Genomic DNA, 25,503 nt, shown 5'->3' with positions numbered 1-25,503 from the left:
ATCTGATGACTTCACAGATATGGACGAGAAAGGTATCACACACACATCAGTCTCCGTGGCTATACGCCGATAATACGCGACAGAACTGCGAGCAGTGTGACTGGATGCTTTGACCATGTGGATCCACACTTTCCGGGTGTTCCTGCCATACAACTGTGGGCATACTGCCATACATACCTTAGTGATGACTTGTGTCCCATCGCCTTATAACGTTTTTACAGTCCCAAATTGTCCTTTATGATACGACACACTGTGCTCTGTGATATCCTGCATGAGGTGGCAAGGTTGCTTTGGGTGGGTGGGTTCTTCATAACTGATGCCCTGATGTTTCTCACAACCCGCATTGTCCTGGCTGGAATGCCCGTTTCCTTTTCACTCTTACCACTTGATCTTGATATTTAGGGCCGGTGCTATTACAGCGCTGGCTTACCCTTGCTACTGTACGCCTGCTGATATTGTTGCCCTTTCCGTACACATTTTTACAATCACTGACGCACTGAATTGTACATCGGAAAGTGCATCCATGCAGGATATGTACCCTTCCCAATAAGGTGTCACTTTAACAGATATAATAGCTGTTAACCACAACTTCCACAGAGCGTTGTAGGTGACTCACTGCTGGATTCACGGGCTACTGACTTCTGGCTCCTTCTACGCTGTGCTAGTCATGAACTCTGTAAAATTGGCCATCTTAGGTGAATTGACCTTCTGTATATCTTTCATTTTTTTACTAGGAATAAGTAACGAATATATTCAAAACAAATTAGCTAGAACAATTTTACTTTATCATACATACTGTTTCTATATCCGCTTCACGTATTTTGTTTTCTACGATTCGAACATGAATGACGTTCTTTCTAGATTAAATCTCGAAAGAAGTATAGAGATTCACAAAAATGCATTAAACAAATATTACCTTTCCAAAATTTACAGTATTGTTAGAAAAGTGAGACGTGTCCGAATCACCCAAAAGGTACCGTTCATTCTATGTTCTACCGTTCCGTCAGGAAAAACTGGCGTTTTTAAATTAATGAAAATGTGAGAAAAAGTGGAAAGGCTATTACTCACCGCAAAAAATAAGTACTAGAATATTCTTCTACATCATGTAGTAGAAGAATATTCTGCTACATATTTTTTGTGGTAAGTAATAGCCTTTCCACTTTTTCTCATTGAATATAATCACCGCTCGCAATATTGTGATAATGAAAATGTATTTTTAAAATTCCGCGTTATTTCCCGTATTGTTAGAAATTCCGCAAAACTGCCCTCGCGTTTTATCGCGCAACGGAAACCAATGAAAATACACACAGAATATCATAAAACGTCAAGAAACTTAAAGCTACTTAATTCTGACGCATTTCGTTTTATCGCGCATTGCGAAAAACTCGTGCCTCTAACTATACCATTTTTATACACAATTTCTAGAATGACGCATATCTAGGCTGCTGAAATTTCAAGAAGTGTTCATTTAGAACAATCTTATTTAACTCTTCCTTTCAGTGGCCGGGATACCATTATTTTAGCATATGCACGGGTTATTTTAATAGCATGAAAACTTAGTACAATGCTTCAATTAAAATCAAGAAATAAATTTGGCCTGACAAAAGGTAGCAAGCTTAAAATCATTTATTTAAACAGTGCGGTACACAAAAGAGAATTTGTGGGCGATATCAACTTGGAATATTGAACTCTTCCCTGATGAAATTCTGCGTACACTACTGTCTTGAAATAGCAACTTAAATTAGTCTTAGCTCCTAATTTCGAAATCAACGTAAGAAACAAATCAAAAATAAAAGATTCGTCACTTCAAAGATTTCTTCAGTATTTACGTGTTTATTTTCAATACACATTACAGATTTGCTTGCTGTTTGACATCTTGAAAGTTACCTGATATTATTGTAAGTAATATATTACTCACAATAATACAATGAAACACAAAAAATAAAATACTATTTTTTTTAGATGCTTTGCTGAAAGATTTGATTTAAGATCCCGGCCTTTTATATAATTTTGCTCTACTTTCTGCTCCATTAAATTTATATTTTAACAAAATAATTTTTAGTGTTGTGAGGGCACTCGACTTGGTAATGAAATTATTAATACAAGTAATACAGAGAATAGTCATCGAAACTTATTTGTAGTTATGATGTTATTTCCATGTCTATTTTTAAAATCATTTTAGATTTAAAATATACATTAAATATAAAATTTGCGATTTGAAAATTACAGTAATTTCCTGTCCGGTAGCAACGTTTTTATCGTACATCGGGGGCTGCAAAATTACGATATGCAGCATTCGAGAGCAGCTGTCGCCAAAATTTTATTCCTATCTGCAGAGTCAGATCTAAGGGAATTCGAAGGATCTAGTGTTCCTTTTTGGACTTTTAGTCTCCGGAAGGCAGTCTCTGTTTTTGTGGCCAGAAGTGTATCATACCCACACTGCTTACTAACTCAGGAAAAGATACTCAAGTAAACCTGACTGGTTTTTAATTCTGAATCATGTTGCATTAATTTGTACTATGAAAACACTTTTCCACAACCTCCCCTATTTGTTGTGATACATTTTATAAAACAAATATATATATATATATATATTTTTACATCTCTTTCCAGCATTGACGTAACTTCACGTGACTTTCTAACTCATTAGCTTCCACTACTGAATCCAGGTCTCCACATCAAAAGATAAAAAGGGTATATTCAAGTCACAAAAAAGTTTTCGCGAATTTAGTGCTTACTATATCTTTCACATATGACGATTTCTTAACTCATTACTAAGATCTAAGTCTACTTACCCTGGAACACGACTGAATAATCCAATCATGCAGTACACACGGAATGTTAAGAGCCAACGCTCTAATATATTTGGTTGTACGACAAGGTTTGTTAGCAATTAGAAAACACTTTCGCTCTCCTTTTGTTGGTTTCGATCTCTCTTTTATATCCTCATATAAAGTAATCACTTTGCCACCGCCTGCCTCTATCTGGCGTTGTAGATGTTCCCTTACAAAAGGAAAGATGGAGAAACCTTCGTCAGGTTCATCGCTATATTCACACTCAACTGCAATAAAATAAGCAAATATTATAATGACAAATACTAATTCCTAAATAGTTTCGAAACAACATTAAAATGTTATTTTACTCGTAGCTTTAAAAACACAATTAAGTGCTTACATAATATGTCTGTACTCATGTAAAAAAAAATCTAGGTACCTGTATAGTCAATGTAATACAGACGACTGAAATTGGAAACACGATTTTCCGCATGTACACTCATGTCCAAAATTATTGTCGCATGTCTATAAATATGTTGTTGTCGGAATATAATTTGATAACGAATTCGCCCGGTATTTCTTATAATGTTAGTATGTATATAATCGGGAAAGACATGTATGTGGCAAGTTTCATGTCAAAAGAGCAGTAAATAAGAACAATAAAACGAAAATAAAACTTTCTTGTCCATTTAGCAACATTTTGTTTTACTCATTCTAATTTTCGTATTTATAATTCTTTTCCTATGAAATTTGCCACAGATATACATTTCCCGATTATACACATAGTATCAGTATTAAAAGTACCCTGCAAAATCATCATCAAATTATATTCTTACAAAACGACAGCTATAGATATGCGACAATCATTTTGGACATGAGTGTACATTGCATGTGGTAATTAGCCATGTATATTCAGAAAGTCGTGTTTCAATTTTAAACACCTGTATTACATTGTACCGATATCTGAAACGTAAGAAGAAACAGTGCATTAAAAGATGAGCACCATGTGCTATTCAGGTATAAAGCACGAATTTTGTACATACATTGATTGCTTGATTACTGAATATTTAATGAGGACGTTAGCAGCGGGACTACCGTATTTACGTGAATCTAAGACGCTCTCAAATGTAAGACACACCCTTGGCGAAAATAATAATTAATTAAAAAAAACTGCCTTGATTTTAAAGAAATAAAAAAAAATAAAAAGATTAATAAAAATGGGAAAACAAATTATGTTATGGGAAAATAAAAAAAAATATTGAACTTACTGGTGGAATTTACGGTATATTTATATGCATGTGCTGGTACCTTTTTCCTAATCTAATTACGGTACAACACTTGCGTGCATCAGTTTTATAGCAATCCATTATCGGTTTCATATTATCATATTACTCACGCACAAATAAATAAATAAATAATTATTCAGCAATTATTTAAACTTGTTTCTTTTTTTCTGTTTTGCACTCATACTCGCATAAACAACACTGACACGTCTGATCTGTTTTCTCGTCGGCATCACTATCTCTGCTAATTTTTCCACTTTTGATGGCCAAATACACACAAAAGACACATTCTTTACAGAATCATGACTAACAAGACCAGCAATTTTTTTTGCAAAACTTCATCTAATCTGGCCTAAATTTGCATAACTCAAATCTAAGACGCATTTTGATTTTGAAGGCAAAAAAATCGACAATAAAGTGCGTCTTAGAATCGCGTAAATACGGTAGTTTTTTCATTATGATAAGGCTAACGCATTACACATTCTGTGCATTAAAAATTCAAAATAAAACTTTTTAGAAAGTTCAAATATAAATACGTAAAATTAAGTCATTAAAACAAAAAATAAAATTAGCAACCAGAGAGTGAGAAAAATAGCCATGATAGTACCACATAACACGAAAAATATTAAAAAGAAAACTTTAGAGCACAGAACTATTCCAATCTCATGGATAAAAGTGAAATAGTGCTTTGCCATAGACCGTTCATCTTCTGAAACCTAAAAAAGATTTCTAGATAGCCCTAAACGTTTTCAGTGGTCTAAGTATTCTGAATCTTCTACAAGAATGTACTGAATATTAAGTGGAACGACTCAGTCTTCACAATATGGACCGTTAAAGCCACGCACTAAATAGGAATGAGTGAGATGAGTGTGTCCGATAGGTGCACAACGGTAACTTGTATCTATATTGTTCACTTTATTTTAGATTTAGGGCAGAAAGTACTATATTAACTTGCATTAGCTACACAGTACAAGAAAATGTAATATTTAATGACATGTAAATGTTTATTTTTTAGTTGTTAGGTAGAAATGATTGTTTATTCGTTATCATGGCACTGATGTTGCTACCGAGGAAATAGTTCTATATATGTAAATATTGATATGTAGAACACAAGAGATAACGAATCAAGACGCCCTGTAAAACTGACATACATAAATAATTAGTAAATTACAATTATTGTGAAATATAGGGTGTTATATGAATCTCAAAGCTCGTGTATAATTCTACAAATGATGTTTGTATAAGTAGTGCTAATTTTGTCTGGATATTTTTAAAACTGGTAGTGTGGATTACACGCCTTCCAATCGCCCAAACTAGGTTCCACTTGCAACTGAGTATGTACTCTAGTGCATCATCTGAAAATGTGGCGTTCGTAGCTGCTGTCATCACGCTAGATGGCCAGTACCCTGCAGACGATAACGACATAATTTTGTTGCTGTATCTCTAAAAACTGTCTAGCACTAACGGGTTTCTTCTATACATATTAAGGGGAAGGAAAAGTACTTGTGCACTGTCTGTTCAGGCAAGGTACATCCGTTTGCAAAAAAAAAAAAAAAAAAAAAAAAAAAAAAAAAAAAAAAAAAAAATGCGCGTATACTGTAGTTCATGATTTTACGCATTTATTAAATTTTCCTTCCGGTTTGGGCTAAAACTGAGTGGAGCTGACAGAAGGCATTCACTGTATGAAAATATTCCCATAACATTAACATTGTTGCAGGCCGAAACTCCGGTTAGGAAACCAGTAGAGAAGTTACGTGTGGCGGGTTGACGGACATTGCAGGCGCTTTGCTTAAATCTGAATGGCAAAGCCTACTGCATGCGGCAACTTCAAAGGCCTCAAGAGACGCAATGAGGCGTACTCGGACGGATGTGGATTTATTTGAAAAAAATTTCACATCGTGTTACTTCTACAAATTTGCTACAAATTCACTCCAACATCTATATATAGCAATTCACTTCCTTTGTGAGTTTCCTATCCTTTACTTGTGTGAGTAAGAAGACACGCATAGTGGGAAGGAAATTCATGGTCATAACAGAACGATGCGCTGAGGACACAGAGCAGGTTCAGATAGTATTTCAATAAATTTCTTGGGTTACAGATTATGAACAAATGTGTCGATGTGTATTCTTCCTTTACACACATTTTTCAAGTTTATACCCATTCACAATATTCCTAACCAAGTTGACGCGAAAAATTCAATGTGCCTCTTTTTGATCAAAGTGCATGGTCCTGAGTTCATTTCGCGGTGGAAGCTAATGATTTTGATTCGGCGTTTAAGGTATAGATATCACGTTGACACAAGAAAGCAGTGTTAAAGAAGCAAACTAATCAGTAAACAAAAATTATGAACATGTATTATTAAAATGTGTTGGTGCGATTCAAAAGGTTAAAATCTAACAACTACAATAGTTTCAGGATAAAACTAAACTTTTGCCATATCTCAACTGATGACGACTGATGACGATAGAGGTCTGGAGTCTACAATAGGAAGAAGTCGTGAACCCCACGTTACACCGTCCGGGCATTAGGAAAGTTCTTCCCTGCCAACAAATGATTGCAATACCAAAAGATATAGTAACCGGTGGGAGAGATGTCAGAATACAGTGAGTGAAGAAAGGTTTTATAAAGCAGATCATGGAACAGTATGCCCTGTCCTGTGAGGGCATGCATTGAAGTGAACCTTAGAACATTATGTCTGTCAACCATCAAAGCTGGTTACTTGCGGACAAGTTTGCAGTGTACTTGACTAAGTTCAACAATAAAACAGTCCACAGTAATGGTTTCACTTCGAATGAGAAAGAAATTATGCTACTATAGATCACGATAGTAGCAAGAAAACCTTCTGCAATTAGTCGAATGGTTTCCTGGACGCTGATCCAAAATATGACGCTCCAAGAATCAGCTCACGTGATCACACAACTGACACGAGGTGACCCTAAGGTTACACACAACTGACGAGGTGACCCTAAGGTTAATGTTTTGTCTGTCAAATGACAGGCAGAATGGTTCGATCTTTTCCCTTTCCTGACCAAATCACCGTTTGTTATAACTTCCTAGCCTCAAACGACCACCACATGGCCCCTTTCGCTTTAAAAAATCAGTTTGGTTCACGATGGTCATATCCCATCTTAGGTAGAGATCTGCCATTAATAGCTATGATGATTTCATCCCAATCTCTGCAGCCATTTCCAAGGGTATATCCATTTTTGAATTACCTTCTATACAGTATTCAAATTTTTAAAGGAACTTGTGTCCTATTATCATTATTACTATTTAATCCTGCCTATAGGTATAACTACACAAAAATTAACAACTCATTTGAAAGAAAAGATACAATTTATCATGCAACTTACCATCTTCATCACACTCAGTCTTCCTTTCATGTTCAGGTGCCTCTGAGTCAGTTTTCGGAATTTTGCATGTTAAAATAAAGTACATATTTTGAAAAAGTTTACTTCTCGCAGGTGGAATTGGTCCCAATTGAGTATCAGTCTCTACTTCTATTGCATAGCAGAAGCACATGGAATAAGAAAATATACACGAATTACAATATATTTAAAACATACACGCACAAAATGCTGTTTTCTACTCAAATAATGAATCCACTGGAATTTAAGTTGACACTACATTGCGTCCATGTATCTTGTGGAGCAGATTAATATACGAGATTTAATCAAGAAGTTAGTTGCACTTCTTGAGACAATAAAACAGTAATGAACTTTTACAATCCGTTAACATGTATACATAAGTTCCATTCAGAAGTTACTTTTCAACGTAATCAGCTCCTTTATTTAAATATTTATCGAGGCGTGGCACAAGTTTTCCTACGCCTTCTGCGAAGAATTCTTGACCAACCTCCGACAACTATTGTTAGGTTACAGCTTTCACCTCGGCATCCAATCACCAATTTTTATGGCTTTGAAAGTTCTTTCATGGGACTGAAAACATGGAAATCACAAGGTGCAAGATCTGGATTATGAGAGGGATGATCCCACACTTGCCACATTTGTTCAAGTTAATGATCTTCCCTCGCGGTACGCGTCGTCAATATCTGTACGTACGTTCTTAAATATACTGCACTACTTTGCGATAGCTTGACGCGATAATGCATTTTCAATATACACTTCGTGTACCTACCGATAAATTTCAGTGCAGCTACACTTTTTGTTCACAAAAACGATTCACTGCACGCACTTCCAATCTGGACACCACTTGTAGCTGCCGATACATATGTACAACTCACCAGGAACCAAAACTGCCACATCAAAGCCGCTGTCACGGGCTGGAGATAAATATGTGCAGTGTTGTCACCAAGTTTTAACAAAATATTCTTGTATCAAGAGTTTTTACAAAGGTGTGCAACTAACTTTTTGATGCGCCTACGTATTTTGTTTTCTTACTTCTTTATATTTGATATTTTTATTACCTTAATCTCAGATTCTCAGTACTATTTCTTATCTTTCACACTACTATACGTTTCTATATTGCAGATCATATGTACAGAAGATTTACATTCAAAATTCAACATACAATGTTTTCCCTACATTTAATTCTATCAAAAATAATAATAGCAACTATATATATATATATCTAGTGTTTCAAAACAACACCGACAAGGTGTTAGGTCAGTAAAACAACAGAAAGCGTGTAGTATTACCAGATACCATGCTGTAGTAAGTTTTCTGTTTTAAATATACTTATTATTATTATTACAGTTTTTCTTAAAAGTCTACAATGATGTAGTAAAGATATTATATACATTAAAAATGACCTTGATCCATGTTTAATGTTGGATGTAGAATTTTTATATATCTATACAGGGCGTTTCAAAACAACACAGACAACGTTTGGGAGGTGATTCCTGATACCAAGTCTTGACCCGAATGCAATAGGTCTCATAGTTTTGGAGCTATGGACCTTTAAAGTTCATTTTTTTCACGTTTTCGGCAGCCTATAACTCCGAAAGGAAGCATTTGTGCACCCAGATTGGTCTATACTTTTATCTTGGTGTCAGGCACCCTATATATATATATATATATATATATCGAACGGAATCAATATCGAAAGGTATAACTAACGTATACATTTATATCGCAAATAAAACATTCACGTGACAGGGTTAGTTTTGCTGGATATTATCTCAAGCAGAAGCAGGCGACTTTTTGAGATCCGACACAACTTCATTCGTGTGAGGCTGGTACCATTATGAGATAATGCTGAAGAGCAAATTTAGTTGATTAGGGTTCGCAATTAGGGATGTAGCAAGGTGTGAGTTTGGGATTCAGCCTCCAGTCTTTCGTTCTAAAAATTTCTCCTCCCTTCCCGTACCTCTGAATTTATTTAATTTCATTTGCATTACAGATTGATCGAACAATGTATTTGCGATTTGTCACCTGCAGAAAGCTCCTGCACACATACGCCAGTGTTGGTTTCATTCTATGCCCTATGCAGAGCATTCCCATTGCTGCAGCTTTTTCTGATGGCTATAGCACAGTTCCGTAACTTAAAATATGACTCTCGTACGTACATACATACATTATATATATATATATATATATAGAAGACGGGCTTTTTTTCTAACTATACACAGAAGTTTGCACACAAATTTTACATATGGTAAGCGGTGTACTTGCCTGTGTACCATTAATGGTAAGTGTGTACTTGCTTTGCAACATCTATTACTTTAAGTGTTGAAATCAGTAAATATCATATTATATATATATATATATATATATATACAGTATAACCTCGTTAACACGAACTCGCTTAAGCCGAACACTCGGTTAGGACGAACAAAATTTCGGTCCCGGCATCGCTGTACGTTATCTTATAGGAAGTTTTATCGGTTAACACGAATTTCGGTTAGCACGAATTACGAACTAATTTTTAGTCCCTTGAGTCAGTAAATGTTTTCATTTAACTCGAACTTTCAATCCCTTGTTTTTTTTTTTTTTTTTAAGATCATTTTTCTTATTTCAGATTTTACTCCAGGTCAGTTTTTGTCATACAGTATTTATACAGACGAAAATTGCCTTGTAAATAAGAGAAAAACCAGAAACAGGTATCTTTCCTCTCGTATGAGGTGTTGATTCTGTCCTCCTCAAGCGCTGAACATGCAGGAGATTGGCAGACGAGCTGCTGGGGACAGCTCGAGACAAAACATCTTCTCTTCCCTGTAACTCCAAACTGGTGACAGCAGTCATAAATACCTCTCCGTTACTAGCGGTACCAAACCTGCTAGCGGAGTTAGCAATTTTATATTCTGGGTTTTCTGCGTGCATTTTTTTTTTTTAAATCTTCGAAGATAGGATAATAAGTTTACTGTAGTGTTTTCACTTTTCAGAAGACGGCACCGAGACCGAAACTAGTCTCGATCTCGATCGTAACTCGAATTTGAGACCAAGCCGTGCTTTTCGAAATCGAGACGAGACCGAAACTCTCAGCTTCGTCTCGATACAGTTCTGTGGATGGTATGAAGACGGAGAAGAGTCTTGGTCTCGCCTCTAATTTGGAACCGAGACTACTCAGTCTCGTCTCGATACCATCTCTAGTGTTTTCTATGACATACATAATATACTGTAGTGGTATGTATAGTCTGTATACTGTAGTGCGTATGTATGGAGAAAATGTATACAAATAATAAAATTTGGGTCCCCGGTTAACACGAATTTTTTTAACACGAATTCCTGATTTTTCAGTCCCTTGGAATTCGTGTTAACGAGGGTTTACTGTAATATGATATTTACTGATTTCAACACTTAAATATATATCTGGTGTTCCGAGAATAAATCGACAAACTTCGCATACGTATTCAGGACCTCAATAAGAAAAATGTCTATCTGTGCCTTTCGTCGAAAACTCCTAATTACGGAGATGGAGTCAATAAAGTTTAGTAGAATTGGTCGTAAGGTGGCTACACTGAATAAAATAACCGAGAAACTTTGCATACGTTTTCAAGATCTCAACACAAGCGAATTTTATACGCAACTTATGACGGAAATGCCTAATTACTGAGATAGGACCAATTTAAGGTAACCAACCCACGATCAATTCCACTAATTACCTTAAATTGGTCCTGTAATTATAGGAGTTTCCTACCAAAGTGGTAAATCAACTGTTTTTTCATACTAAGATTGTAAACACGTACGGGAAGTTTGTCGGTTCTTATATTCAGTGTAGCCATGCTAAACCAATTCCACTTATTGCCTTAAATTGGCCACATTTCCGTAATTAGGTGTTTCCAATCAAAGTCGCAGATATTTTTTTCTTGTATTGAAATCCTGAACATGTAAAGGATGTTTGTCGGTATATTTCCAGAACACTCTGTACATTTAACATGAAACTTTAAAAAATCATCGATTTGTTATTGAAGATGTAAGATCAAAATACGTAGTAACTCTTAATCAACTATACACATTTTGCTGATGTTATTTTACCTTCTTTAGCCTCTTCAGATTGGCTTCTAAGTCGTCCTATCCCTTTAATCCTACCCGAACCTTTACTTTTAGAACTACTAGAACTATTAGGAGTAGTCTGTCCTCCAGAACCTGAAAAAAATATGAATGCACTTTGTAATAAACAACAAACATCGATGAACGTAAAATAACTGAGAAAACTTCAACCATTTATTAGAGCACTGCAGATACAAACTCGGTCTTATTTTATTCTCTGTAGTGTTTAATGACATCATACAGCACAAAAAATTAGTTACCCGCAGTAGAACTTATATAGTACTGGGTAAAATGCCTTTATATAACCACATAATGGCTGGCCTGTTTTTGTTTGGAAGTCTATATGAGGTAATACAGATACACCACATCAATGTGAATTCACTAGCCCATGAGTAGGTACAGTAGTTCCATATACAAAAAAAAATATCACGTAACAGTTTCAACACAATAACTTTGTCTTCATCAGACTTCCACTCCTTCTGGCTGCTTGGGAATTGATCATCACTTATATACTCTCCGGAGATCAACTTTTAATTAGGCTCCGCCCCTTCCTTAAAAAGGAACACTTGTGTGGCTTTCACTTTCACTTTTTAGCTGCACACGTGTCCAATTAAAAGTTTACTTTTTTCGTTGGATACATTCTGTAGTCTAATTATCCTTATTATTTTTTTCTTCTTTCTTTCTTCCTTTTCATTTCTTCTTCTTTAAACAGAATCTTCTCCCACTCTTTATTTATCGAGAATCCTGCATTCCAATTCATCACCTTGTCTTCTGCCCTCATAATCTCCCTAGCTTCCTTCCATTTTCTCACCAAAGTGTAATGCACCGCTATTGTGCATCAGCACCGCATTACAGATTTTCTAAATTGTAAGTAGCAGTGTGGACATCGGTCCGTATCAGAAGATATAATTCTTGATTTAAATTTTTCTAATCGAAAATAATAAACAAACTAAATGTACTAATCTAGAACATTATGGAATGAATTAAGAATTTGTACATGGAAAGTGATTAAATTGATAAACATATTGAAAATCTGCTGAGAAGTGCTGGAAAGAAAGGATAAATATTCCAGGTAATCGTAGTAAATAAAGAAAAGTTAAATGTTTCCAAGAAGAGTAATCCAAATAAAAAATGCAGTTGTAATCTAAAATTCAGGTCGGGAGAGACTTCCCTCTCCCTATTCTCCATAAATGTGCTACCACTGCCAATAAATGGATTAATTAAATTCAAAATTATTCAAAGTTAAATAAGTTTCCTAAATTTCATGTATCTAGTTCATTATTTGGATTCTATTGATGAAAAATATAATCTAATTGTGCACACTAACGTAATATTTACCATGTTCCATATATGATAACAACTGAGTTTATCACTTGAAATAACATCATGATAGTATATTTATTTTAATACAGAACTATTATTATTATTAATTTTAATGGAGTACATAAATCCGCCAAAAGTTATCTATGCTATTTGATTATGTAAAATGATTAAAAATATATAAGAAAATATAAATGAAGTATGATTATAATATATGTAGATAGATATATACTAGTAAGAAGATAAAAATACGATAAATATTTATGATTACGATGATGAATGTTTTACTACGAGAGGAAGAATATTATTTATAAAATGGCGGAGATGAGTAATTGTTCTGTGCAAATAATAATAATAATAATAATAAGCAGTATTTATGAGCAGAAATGTATAGCTATCGAGATGTCATGGGAACATTGGAGCAAGATACGATCAAGCAAGTTATTCAATCGATAAGCCAAATGCATGGATTACATAGTCATTCTAATTCAGCATGTTGACTAACTGTTATTGTTATTATTTCATGTAATATATTTTTGCAATAGACGATAAAACTGCATGTGTATATGTTTTATTTGTTTTCTAAGTCTGTCTTTGATCAAAAATCATATATATGTATATACATATTGAATCTGGATACCTTCTGAAGTTCCCAAGCCGTTACGCGCGAGGGTGGCGACTCCGTTGATGCCGGGCCAAATTTGATAAATGTTTACATATAAATTATAAGTATCGCCATTTTCCTGACCAATCTCATCTACGGGTTGAGGAGGTGCAGTTCAAAAGTTCTGTTCTCTACTTCTATGACCTCTGCTCCTTCCCACCCTATCCTGTGGTTTGTCTCTTTGTGGTGCTTGTATATCGCATTGTTGTCCCTTTTCAATCTTACATCATCCTGGTGCTGTTTAATCCTTTCTTGCATTTTCTTTTTTGTTTCTCCTATGTAAATTTTGTTAACAGTAGAGAACAGAATTTTGGTGAGAAAATGGAAGGAAGCTAGGGAGATTATGAGGGCAGGAGACAAGGTGATGAATTGGAATGCAGGATTCTCGTTAAATAAAGAGTGGGAGAAGATTCTGCTTAAAGAAGAAGAAATGAAAAGGAAGAAAGAAAGAGGAAAAAATTAATAAGGAAAATAAGGATAATTAGAGGACAGAATGTATCCAACGAAAAAGTAAACTTTTAATTGGACACGTGTGCAGCTAAAAAGTGAAAGTGAAAGCCACACAAGTGTTACTTTTTAATGAAGGGGCGGAGCCTAATTAAAAGTTGATCTCCGGAGACTATATAAGTGATGACCAACTCCCAAGCAGCCAGAAGGAGTGGAAGTCTGATGAAGACACAGTTAATGTGTTGAAACTGTTACGTGATACTTATCACATAGCCTTGCTCAGTGTGTTATTGTGTATTAGTACAAAATAGAAACAAGGCCTGACAGAATAGTTACGAGGATACCTGTTTCTGCGCTTCACCCACTGGCCCAAATATACCTACGAATTTTAACTGGATTTAAATCTGAAGATTCTGCAGGTCATATCAGGTGGAATAGGGTATATGAACGTTCTTCAAACCATGTATAAATGGTTTGATTTAGAAGTTATGATTTAGACTTCTGGGCTTTCGGTTTCTAGGGCTCGTCACGTATGAGATGACGTCCCTCGGCGAGCAAACTATCAGAAGAAAGGGAAGGAACGTTTAGGATTTAGATTTCTGGGCTTTCGACATCTATGGCCATTTAGCCCGTCACGAATGAGGGATGACGTTCCTCAGCGAGAACACTATCCGGGGAAAGGGAAGGAAGAAAGCGATCTAGGACCTGTAAGTTAGGTACCATCCCGGCATTTGCTTGGTATGAATGAGGAAAACCCAGGAAAACCTCACTCAGGATGGTTGGCCTGACAAAGCGTTTTACACTTTTTCGACCGAGTGCCCCCATCGGAAATAGAATCCGGGACCGCTCGCACTGAAGGCAAGAGCGTTAGCGACTACGCTACGCGGGGCCTGGGATCTATAAGTGAGGTACCACGCCGGAATTTGCCTGGTGTGAATGAGGAAAACCCAAGAAAACCTCATTCACGATGGCTGTCCTCAAAAAGCGTTTTATACTTTTTGACAGAGGGTTCCCACCGGGAATCGAACCCGGGAACGCTCGCATCGAAGGCGAGAGCGTTAGCGATTACGCTACGCGAGGCCACGTATAAATGGTTTGAGTTCTCTGAACAAAGTACTTGTCATATTAGAAGATAGGAGTATCCACTGCAAACTAATCATAATAAAATGAAGTTAAGTTTTCATGTAATGTCCCACGATCATGTCATGTCCTTTAGGCTGAAGGAGACAGATAATTAACAGAAGTGAATTATTACGAAAGTATTGGTAAATGAGAATGTAGTATAAAAGGGAATAACTCCTCGAAACCCATGAGCCAGGACCTCCTTATACTATAGGTAAGCTCTCTACCAATCAGGTGCGTGGTCCTTGCATATTCACCACGAATATGGGAAAACGGCAATACTTGGTACCTGAGAATATTCAAATAAAGTTTTTTTTTTTTTTTTTTTTTACACTGGCACGGTTCCTAGAGATTCTGATCCAAAAAATTCTCAACTTCATATTTTAAAAAAATCTATGACCAGATGAAATTTTAGTCAAATCGGCCTCTTCATCCTACAGCAGACTTTTCCTTACCAATTTGACAATTTCTCTTCAGCCTGTTTTATGTACTGGCTTTGCTTTCCTTTTCATATTTTATATATATATATATATATATATATATTTGTTCACCATTTGTTTGCTTTATAATGACTCCAAAATTATCCATAAATACGATAACGTATCTCTACATAAACACTTAATTTTGAGTTTAGCAGTTAAGCTATATATGAGACGTGGGCTTACAGCTTAACGTAGGATCCGAACAACAGGAGTTCCCGCCGGGAATCAAAGGGTTCTACTTTCAATCCCAGTGCACTTTATCCTTTTTCTTTTTTTCGGAAATAGTCCCATCTAGCATATTTCATTGCGCAAATTCTTCCAAAATCATTAAATATCATAAACATCTTTCTCCTTTAATCCACATGGTGTGCTTGTGAGACATTGAATTGAAGATCTTATTTAATTTCTTTTAAACAACTACAGTCATTCCCTTCTGTAGTTACGCAACCACGCACAACACAACACATATTCATCATCTTTTCTGATCAAGATACCGATGATCTGTCAACTAATTTCTGTCACTTGTTGGGACATCGTTTCATACGTCATCAAAAGGTCCCACCTACTTTAACTCTTCACTTCCTGTGGGAGAAACTGCTTGCATCGTCACCGGAAGATTCTGAATCATCCATTTTTGGATACAGCAAACCACATGGATACAGCAAGACGATAACACGCAGTCTCAGGTTAATGGCCAGCAGTTTTCGAGATATTCACCTGCAATGTTAATTTTTCCGCGCTTTCAGCAGCCTGTAACTCTGAAACTAAGCGATTCCTAGGAAATGTTTACTGAAATTCTTTTCGCATTTCTGTAAGTAGGTTCACCTTTTAAGCATTATCAACTGTGCACATTAACATCATGTATATAATATCCATTTCTTATTTTAAATATGCACTAAGCACCAGTGGGCACAGAATAACTATAGTATAAGAGAGGGAGAATATGGCAAGTTCAGTTTTAAAAGCTAAAATATAAAATAATACTCTATATGGAGTAATATTTTCTTAGTACGCTTTAGACTATCAATAAATTTTTGTAACGTTGAAAATTTAAACCCCGCGATACACATGCAGACACCACCGCTATCAATTCCCAGCCAGAAGAAATAAAGATTATTTTTCAAATTACATTAGTTCCATATGGAATAAAGATTTTACTCCATATTATATTAATGTTAGAAAAAAGTTTGTTAAATCTCACCTCTTCTACTGCCTTTTCTTGTCGGCAGTGCATCATCTTCAAATGCTGATGTCAACTCACTCTCAGTCAATGAACTACAAAGAAAATGAATGGTTCCATTTAACTAGTTGGCTTTAACTCTATAAACTTAACAGATACTTTGATATTGACATTAACGTTCTACATTTATGTTTTGTACACAAACGAAGAACTTTACTGATACAAGTGAACCCCAAAAAGCAAAACATTTTTCAACTTTCTGCGACCACTTACAAAAAATCCAAAAACTTTCTGCAAGCATTTTAGTAATCGCGTAGTAAAAATATAACATAAAATTTTAAAGCGCATAAAAGCAAAAGAGATTTTTCAATTCTGTTTTTCTACACTTTTTTTCAGGCTTTTTATTTATGGAGATATATACAGGGAGCTTATAGGGCTGTACAATAACTGAATAAGTAACCAATCAACAAATTCCCACATATATTTACTCAAAAAGAATTACAGGTACTTTTTTTTCTGTCTCTCTTTTACATCTTACAAGATGGCGATGAATCATTTACGTCTCCTTGTATCCTTCTTACACCTTTGAATGAATGTCACCTTTTTAGATACTAATTTGTCTCCAGAAATATGCTTGAAATGATTGTGGCATTGACTATTATATTTCTAACATAAAGCCATTTTAAACAATTTCCTGTTTCCCTTGTAACCAGCAGGTGGTCCAGTTATCTGGATGTAAGCCAACATATCAGTTGTGCCAATATCTACAAACGAAAAATCACTTACTGCAGGGCAATTAGTTGTAAGATCCGCCGCTTTCGAAAATCGTCGTGAGGAAGCCATTTTCTAAATATCACAATCACGTTATAACCACGGCGGCAGAGCTACCAAGGAATGCGCAATGGCTCAGCAAGTATTCCGCCACTGAACAGCTGTCTGTTAGGGTCTCGACTCAGCTGCATGTACTGTAGCACTGGCAACTGTACGTATCGCTTAGTCCTTCCTTGAACGCCTTTTAAGTTTAGCGGTATATTATAATATCGAACGTTGAATTGTTCCGAATCGTATTTTATTTACGGAGAAACTCTTTATGCAAACGCAATTTTTATTTACAGAGTAGACAATCTTTCTGAGGCAGTAATTTTCGTCTAAAGATTAGCCAATCTTTCTGCAGCCTGCATTTTCTTTCTGCGACATTGTCGCACCGTCGCGTGTTGTTCTGCTTAGAAACAAGTGAATAGCAATAAAATAATTCATGGAATGCGAAAACGTGAAATAAAAAAGAACCTTGAGGAAACTTATACCACATTCTTCCTTTATCTCACGTCACCTATCACAATGCTCATATAGCCTAAAACCTCTGCTCCAAAAGTAAGCACTCTTGTCATTATTCCGCAACTCTGGAATGTGTTTCTTCTGAGACTGATACATATCAAAAGGAAATTTTAAATAGTTCTGCGCAAAGTTTTCGTGAATAAATTATATAATCTTACGTATTAAAACTTACTTTTGCAAACCAATCGCAGAACATTTTACACATACTTGTGTATACGATGTTCCCGTACACTTTGCACTACGACTCATAATATGTATTAGAATCACCCTTCATTGTCATACACAGGAGATCCACATAATCCTTCTACTGATTTCAGAGGTAAGAGAGATAATAAACACGAACGAATTAAGTAATTTTACATAAAAATATAAAGTAAGATAAGAGTTACTTGCTTCGAAAATTAAGAATTTGTGCATTTCTTCACAAAGTTAAATCGAAAACAATATGATTCTCGAAACACAATTCAGGTTGTTTCATAAGACATGACTGTGCCTTTTATATGGGCATTCAGCTTAATATCAGAACCAGCTTCATGTCCTATGAGGAAATGATTGCAAAACTCGGAATGATGGTCCGTATCATCTCTAGTAACGTTTGTATGGTTGTGAAGAATCATTGTGGCCTAATAAAGACAATTTTGAGCTACGAGTATGGATTTTGCTAACATTAACAAGTATAACAATGGTAACGACTTATTCCCCCCTTTCTTTGAGGAAAACTATTTTATCTCACTTGATACAAGTACATGCCATTCGAAGGATAAATCAGCACAATACAACTTTCAACTTTGCAATACAAAGTCTACTGTAACCGGAGAAACAGCTCCGTAATACGTTATAACTAATAAAAAGTGACAGCAATTCAACATTTTATATTCGCTAGATACTACACTGCTCGTCATTAAAAACGCAACACCAAAAAGAAGACAAAGTTGGGAGTGCAGCAAAAACTTATCGGTCTGTGCGACGAGTGACTAAGTAGCAACTGCGGAGCAGAACTTTCGATGGTCAGTCAGTAGCCTGAGGGCCCACCATGGGCGGTCAGAACGATTGCAACGTGGTAAGGTATCGAAAGGATGAGATCTTGCATGTCCTCCTGGGGTATGACAAGCCATGTGTCTTCGACAAGATATCACAACTGTGCAACCATCGACCAGACGCGTCAGGTAGTGATTGGCGTTGGCCAAGGAAACAGGATCATTGTGCGCAGCCAGTTAGAGGACAGTACGTGTAATTTAAGAGCGCGCGTTATCCTGCTGGAATGTAGTTCCCGCCAGGGCCTGCATTAAAGGGACCACAACCTGAAACAATACTTCGTCAATGTGCCATTAGCCAGTAGAATGTTCGTCAATGAATAGACACACGAATTCAATTGCACACCACACCTTAACACTCAACCTAATGCCACGGCAGCGCCAAATACGAATGCAGCAATCATGATGATGCAAACAGAAGAGGATTTTGTCGGAAAAGAGGATCTTGCCATTCATCTTTCCATGCGCGACACCATTTTAGTCACTCATATCTATGTTGTGTATTCAACGGAAATCACCAATGAGCGTCGAACAAATATGCCTTGCTCTGCCAGACTATGTAGAACTATTCGTGGGGACACTGGCGTTGTGAAACAGCCTCCAGTACTTCAGCCAGTGTACGGGATTGACTGCTCGATCGCCAGAGCCATAGGCGCAAGCTGTCTGTCCTCGCGTCCCGTCGTATGGCGCGGTCGTTGGGATCCGGCGTGTCGCTGCATAGTACTTTCGTGGAGTCATTTGGTTTATTGCGCTGCACTATGGCCACATTCCGTCCAATACGAGCATTAATATCGCGCAAGCATAAACCACACTCGCGATACGCTACTATTCGTCAACGATCAAAGGCTGAAAGCTGTTGGAAGAATATGGCATATTCGGCGCCTCTGCTGCTTCACTATGTTGTTGTGATAATCAATTGTTTATTCTTTCATGCTCTACACATTCTGCAAATTTGAACGTTTTACGATGTCTCCCTGTTGTTGTTTCTTAAATGGCGAACAGTGTACTATTGACCATAAAACATGAATTAGTACTTGAGACACGAAAATAGGTAAACTTATACGTAATATTTTATATATCACAATAAGTCAACTGGTTCCCAAATTTCCTTTAAGCATCTTTAATCTGTGAAAGTAGAAAATAAGGTAATTCTAACTGAAATTCTCACTTAAACTATAACTTACCTTGTATCCATCGCGCTATCCCATTTGCCCCTCTCACCTTTCCGGACTTGCCTGATACTACGAACAGGTGTAGATTTCTCTACTACAATAGGACTTGATACTGGAGTTCTTCGACTTCTTTTACCGTCAACAATATTATCTGTAATTAAAAATAAACTTGTGATATACGAGTTATAGGAATTAGTAATAGTGACACTCGCTTTATTTTCAAAACTAGAACTATTTTCAAAACCTCTTTTTGGCTGTACTTACAATTCCATGAAGTACCATTCAAATAACGTTAGAAGTTCTGGCTACACTGTTCAACAACAATGAGTATCTGACTACCACAGTTGAATTCAGTGAACTTTGACCTATAAAATCACTCAGCAATGCAAGTTCAAATTTGCTCAGTTTGAATGAGGCCGGTTTGAGTTGAGTGTATTTACAGAAATTGCTGGTATCTTTTTATTTCATTATTTTCACTGAAATTGTAACATCTTAGCATGTAACCAACATTCTGAATAAGATGATATAAAACTACTTATTACTAAGGAAGGATAGTCGTGCATTCTAGTTGAAATCTATAGTTTATTCCAGAATTTATGTTGATCACAGGAACATGTCACAGGTTAGTTATTAATTATAATGCAATAGTGGTTAAACACGGACTTCTCTAAGGAGAACGTTCGATTTTCTACATTTATACACATTACACGCTAGATAAAGAAGTAAGAAAATCCATGAGAACTTGAAAGCAGTTCATGGGAATTAAGTATGTTTATTTAACATTGTTCGATGGATCGATCATGAACAGAGAAGGGAGAGTCTGAAAGATGATTCTCGCTCTAGCAGACTTCGTGAAGCTCTAACGAGAGGACAATTCACAGGGTGAGGCAGTTAATAAGACAGACTGGCCACATTATCATGGAAATGTTAGGTTCGCATGGAAGTTCGCATTGATGTTAGTAGCATTGATACGGTTTTTCACCATCATTTGAATACGAGGAAGAATTGCGCGAAATGTGTTCCTCAATTCCTAATGAGCAGATAAGGAAGGAAGGATTGACTAACGAAACATGTTTAATTGTGCAGACAATGAACGATAAAACAAATTCATGTTGCGCAAAAAATGAATGAAAAAAAAAAGGTTTTAAATATCCACCCTACAGTCCGAATCTAGTACCATGTAACTTCTGGCTGCTTCCTTGGGTGAAGTTTGTCATCACTGGAAAGCCTCTTAAGAGAGTGCAAGTTCTTGCTCAAGCTATAAATTCAATTATACTGAAAATACCTCACTGGGAGTATCGTGGTGCCTTTATTAAGGTGTAGCATCTCTAAAGATAGGAATAAGAGAGTGCCAGTGGGCGCGTTATACTGTAAAGGACCCTCTTACGCCCATCAATGTCGGTAACAAGTGTGCTATGAAAGAAAATATAAGATACAAAACATGCAAATACAGTGATAAAAGTACTAGGGCAATGAGATATGAATCTTCTTTTGCCTGGGCTACGTAGCAAGAGTAAAGAGAGGCCAAAGTTAGTATAAATGATAACGAATTCAAATACTTTGTCGAGATTGTCAGTTGAACTGGAAACGAAAAATGCATTTAGGGACTGTAGACAAGGAACAAACATATAGTATAAAACAAGAAATGACTTAAGTATAAACACTAGGACAATCACAATGCGAGTACGACAGGGCGATGATGAAGCATAAAAACGTGAAAGATCGTTTGGGGTCATCTCCAAACAGTAGTGTAAAATTAGCTGGAAGTTGAGCATGATGAGGAAAATCCACAAGCAGATATTGAATATTTTGTTTAGCTCCATAGGGCGCACACAACGGCGAGTCTTCGCCACGAAACAGAAATTCATGTGTTAAGTGTGAGTGTCTAATGCGAAGTCGAGTGAGAATTCGTTCCCTCTGTCAAGATCCTGATATCAAATGCAGGTTTGAGTGCACGTACTTCATAGCTGACATCATGGTCCCATTTGTGCTACCAGCGCTGATGCTATTCACAAGTGAACTGCGTACGCAGATTTGTGCTGGGTGTGGATAGGAAGCTCTCTTCCTTCATGGGCAGCAACTTTTGTGTATAGTCTGCCTCTTCATTACCAGCTATGCCAACATGGCTCGGAACCCAGTAGAATTGTATCTCACGTTCCTGTGAAATTAATCTATAAAATGATAGGATAAATGCTGGACGAAAGGATGTTTACTTTGCACATATCAAGAAGCTACTCACAGCGAAACTCTTGATAAAATTGGTGAGAGCTGTTTTTTTTTTTTTTTTTTTTTTAAAAAAAAAAAAAAGATTGTTTGATTTGATTTGATCTTATCTGATTTTAAGTTTAGAGCCCCTTTCAGCAGCGAGACTATATGAGACGAGGACCTATAATTTTAAGTGGGATCCGAACCACATGAGCTACCGTCGGGAATCAAACATAAGTCTTGCACGCCAAAGGCACGTACACTAAACGCTTAGCCACGAGGGAACCTCTTGGGCAATGGAAAAAAAAATAACTGGACGAAGTATTTTTCATGGGGGATGTAGGTAGAAAACCCAGCTGCCATAAATGGGGAACTTCGTCGGCAACGTCATCCAAAAAGTACCAGAGCACGAATTCCAGAAGGCCTGGTAGCGTTGGATCCTTAATAATGTTGGTAGCGATCTCCAGTTTCCAGTGCAAGAGATTAAGCATGGTAAGGTATTGACTTTAAGTAAAGCATCAGCTGATGATGGCACTGAGTAGATGATGATTCGTGCGCTTCAACGTACAAGCTGGAAATAGGACTGGACAGAATGCAGTCACCAAAAGGTATGTCAAGATTATGGACAGTGTTCAGTTACTGACCAACGTCAAAGCTTGTTCAGAGTAATTGTGTAGCAGTAACGCGAAGATCACAAGAGCGGCAATAAATTTCCAGGACCTCTGCATACAACATTCCATGAACAAGAACAAGTATCTGTGACATAACACCATCTACCGCCATAGCAAGAATGTCACTTTACATTACCTTGTGAAACGCCATTTTCTTTCAACAAGCGGTCCTAATCCTAATCGAACTCGAAAGTATCGATCTCAAGAAATTGGTATAGAAATAAGCCCATACGGCCTCATACTCCGCAAAGTAGCTGGTGTAAAATTGCATAACGCCAAGTAGTCTCATAACCCTTCAGAAGATCAAAGAAAATAGTGATGACTAAAATGATTCTGGGTTGTATTCTCCTACACCAGTTTCCCAACCAGTTTCTAAATACCACACTCAACAGCATTGATCTTTTCTCTAATAACTTGCACAAAAACTGGTTAGGACAACTGGCCTATAACTGGAAATGGATGTAGCTGATTTCCTTAGGTTTCAGGATACATTTAAGTATATTAGATACTATCGTTATGCTGATGACGTTTTAATCCTTGTATGTGATGAAAATACTATTTTAAAAATATTTGAACAGTTCAACAATCGGCATTGTAGGTTAAAGATCACTCTTGAACGTGAATTTGATAATTGTCTTCTTTTTTTTTAGATTTAGTGATTACTCAAGCGCATAATAAATTTATAACAAAAATGCATCGAAAACCTACTGCAGCACTACTTACATACATCAATAATTGGCCTATCCACCACTGTACAAGGCTAATATTTGGAAGAATTTCTTTCGTGGGCCATTATTAATCTGTGATTGTCCAAATGATCTTAATAATGAAATACAGTTTTTATATCATATAGGACAAAAGAACAGGTATACGTTGCATACCGTATAAAAATGGTTTAATTAAACATGTACATCGGTACAAGTTCTTAAAAAAAATATTTCCAAAGAAACAAAAAACTTATAGGAATTCCATAATTTTCCGCAATTATCGACAGAAATTCAACGCAAGGCATAACATATCTGCTTCCTATCTCTCCAAAAAGGTTAAAAAAAAGCATCTCACTGGCTTTAAAAGTTACTTTATTGATCCATTAAATATGTCAGGTATTTATCAGTACTCAGTGTGTCTGATTATTCATATATATATCAAACCAGGCGCAATATTAGCACCTGAATTTAAAAAAAAAAAACATTAAATAAATAAATAAAAAAATCATACGAAGAGGGTATGCCGGGATTGTCCCTTTAACTAAAGCAACAGATTAATGTAAAACCGGTGCATAATATAAAACAGGTTAATGTAATAGGGCTAATAATAAATAAAAAATAAAAATAAATAAAAAAGATTAAAGAATCATTCTTTATTCATAAATATAAACCGGCTTTAAATCTTGGATCTGGCAACAGTGAACGTAGCATACACACTACGCTTCTTTCGAATTCAACTTACTTTCTTCGATTGCACTCTGCTTGCCTTCATAGTACCAATTTTTACGTTGCGCCCATTGGGTGGTATGTATTCCTGTTAACATAACACATTTGTCTTATCCGTTTTTATCCTTGTTAACCTTACCACTGAAGACTGAACCAACTTGTTGTTCCGATACGTATGGAGAATATTTAGTCTTCCCACGGAAGGATATATTGGTAATTAAATAATGTTTCGTTAATTTAATACGAAAGTTCTTAATGTGTCCGATAGCATTTATCAGCTAATATTAGTTGTAAGTAACTGATACTATCATAAGTTGACACTCACCTAAACTCACATCGGAATAGCGTATACCACTTGTAGATGGCGATGCTGGAGGGGGACTAACGGTTAGCTCCTTCAAACACTGAATTTGATCGTCGGTTAGAAAGAGTTGCGTGCGATCTACCACCACTTCCAGTCCGGTATCCAGTGAAACTACGTACTTGACTTCTTCGCCACTTCTGAAATTTAGAAAGTGTTGACTGAGTACGCAAAGAAACTTATCATAAACCAAATATGTATTAAACAGGTTTACAACAAAAATTTATCGATCAATAATAATGAATTTTCTCACTTCACTGGCTTCCGTATTTATCTGATTATAAGCTTTTTTTTTTTTTCTACAGTTCTTTAGTTTCCTTAGCTCCTCGACTTAGAATCGGTGTCTTTAATACTGCTGGTAAAGTAGAAAACACTCTTTACCGACACAATAAGAAAAAGTCCTGTAAAAGAAGACAGCCAAAAGCCGCCACAAATAAAATTTTGACAGTGTGCACTCGAGAGTACGCAGTCTGTGAATTCTCTTCTAATTATAGTAGATTTCAACTTTTAGCAAGAAGGAAATCCAAATTTTACATTGCTCGGTTTGGCTTCAGCAGGTTTTTCTAAC

At 36.2% G+C, this 25,503-nt stretch overlaps 1 protein-coding gene across 3 annotated transcripts in view; it reads right to left on the bottom strand.

Moving 5' to 3' along the window:
* The window catches only part of LOC145666430 (uncharacterized), a 150,275-nt gene that overhangs the window by 14,374 nt on the left and 110,398 nt on the right, over window positions 1-25,503 (bottom strand). For all 3 annotated transcript variants that reach the window (XM_081733647.1, XM_081733650.1, XM_081733649.1), the window contains exons 14-19: window positions 24,900-25,075; window positions 20,278-20,416; window positions 16,746-16,819; window positions 11,495-11,605; window positions 7,412-7,558; window positions 2,796-3,061 (exon numbers count right to left, since the gene is read on the bottom strand). In XM_081733647.1, coding sequence (XP_081589773.1) covers window positions 2,796-3,061; window positions 7,412-7,558; window positions 11,495-11,605; window positions 16,746-16,819; window positions 20,278-20,416; window positions 24,900-25,075 — 913 coding nt within the window. The remainder of the gene's footprint in view (window positions 1-2,795; window positions 3,062-7,411; window positions 7,559-11,494; window positions 11,606-16,745; window positions 16,820-20,277; window positions 20,417-24,899; window positions 25,076-25,503) is intronic.

Source organism: Thermobia domestica, chromosome 12 (assembly GCF_964235325.1).
Source record: "Thermobia domestica chromosome 12, izTheDome1.hap1.1, whole genome shotgun sequence".
In the NCBI taxonomy this organism is placed as follows: domain Eukaryota; kingdom Metazoa; phylum Arthropoda; class Insecta; order Zygentoma; family Lepismatidae; genus Thermobia; species Thermobia domestica.
Note: the sequence above shows the minus strand (reverse complement) of the source record. Positions and strands in the feature narration are given on the sequence as shown.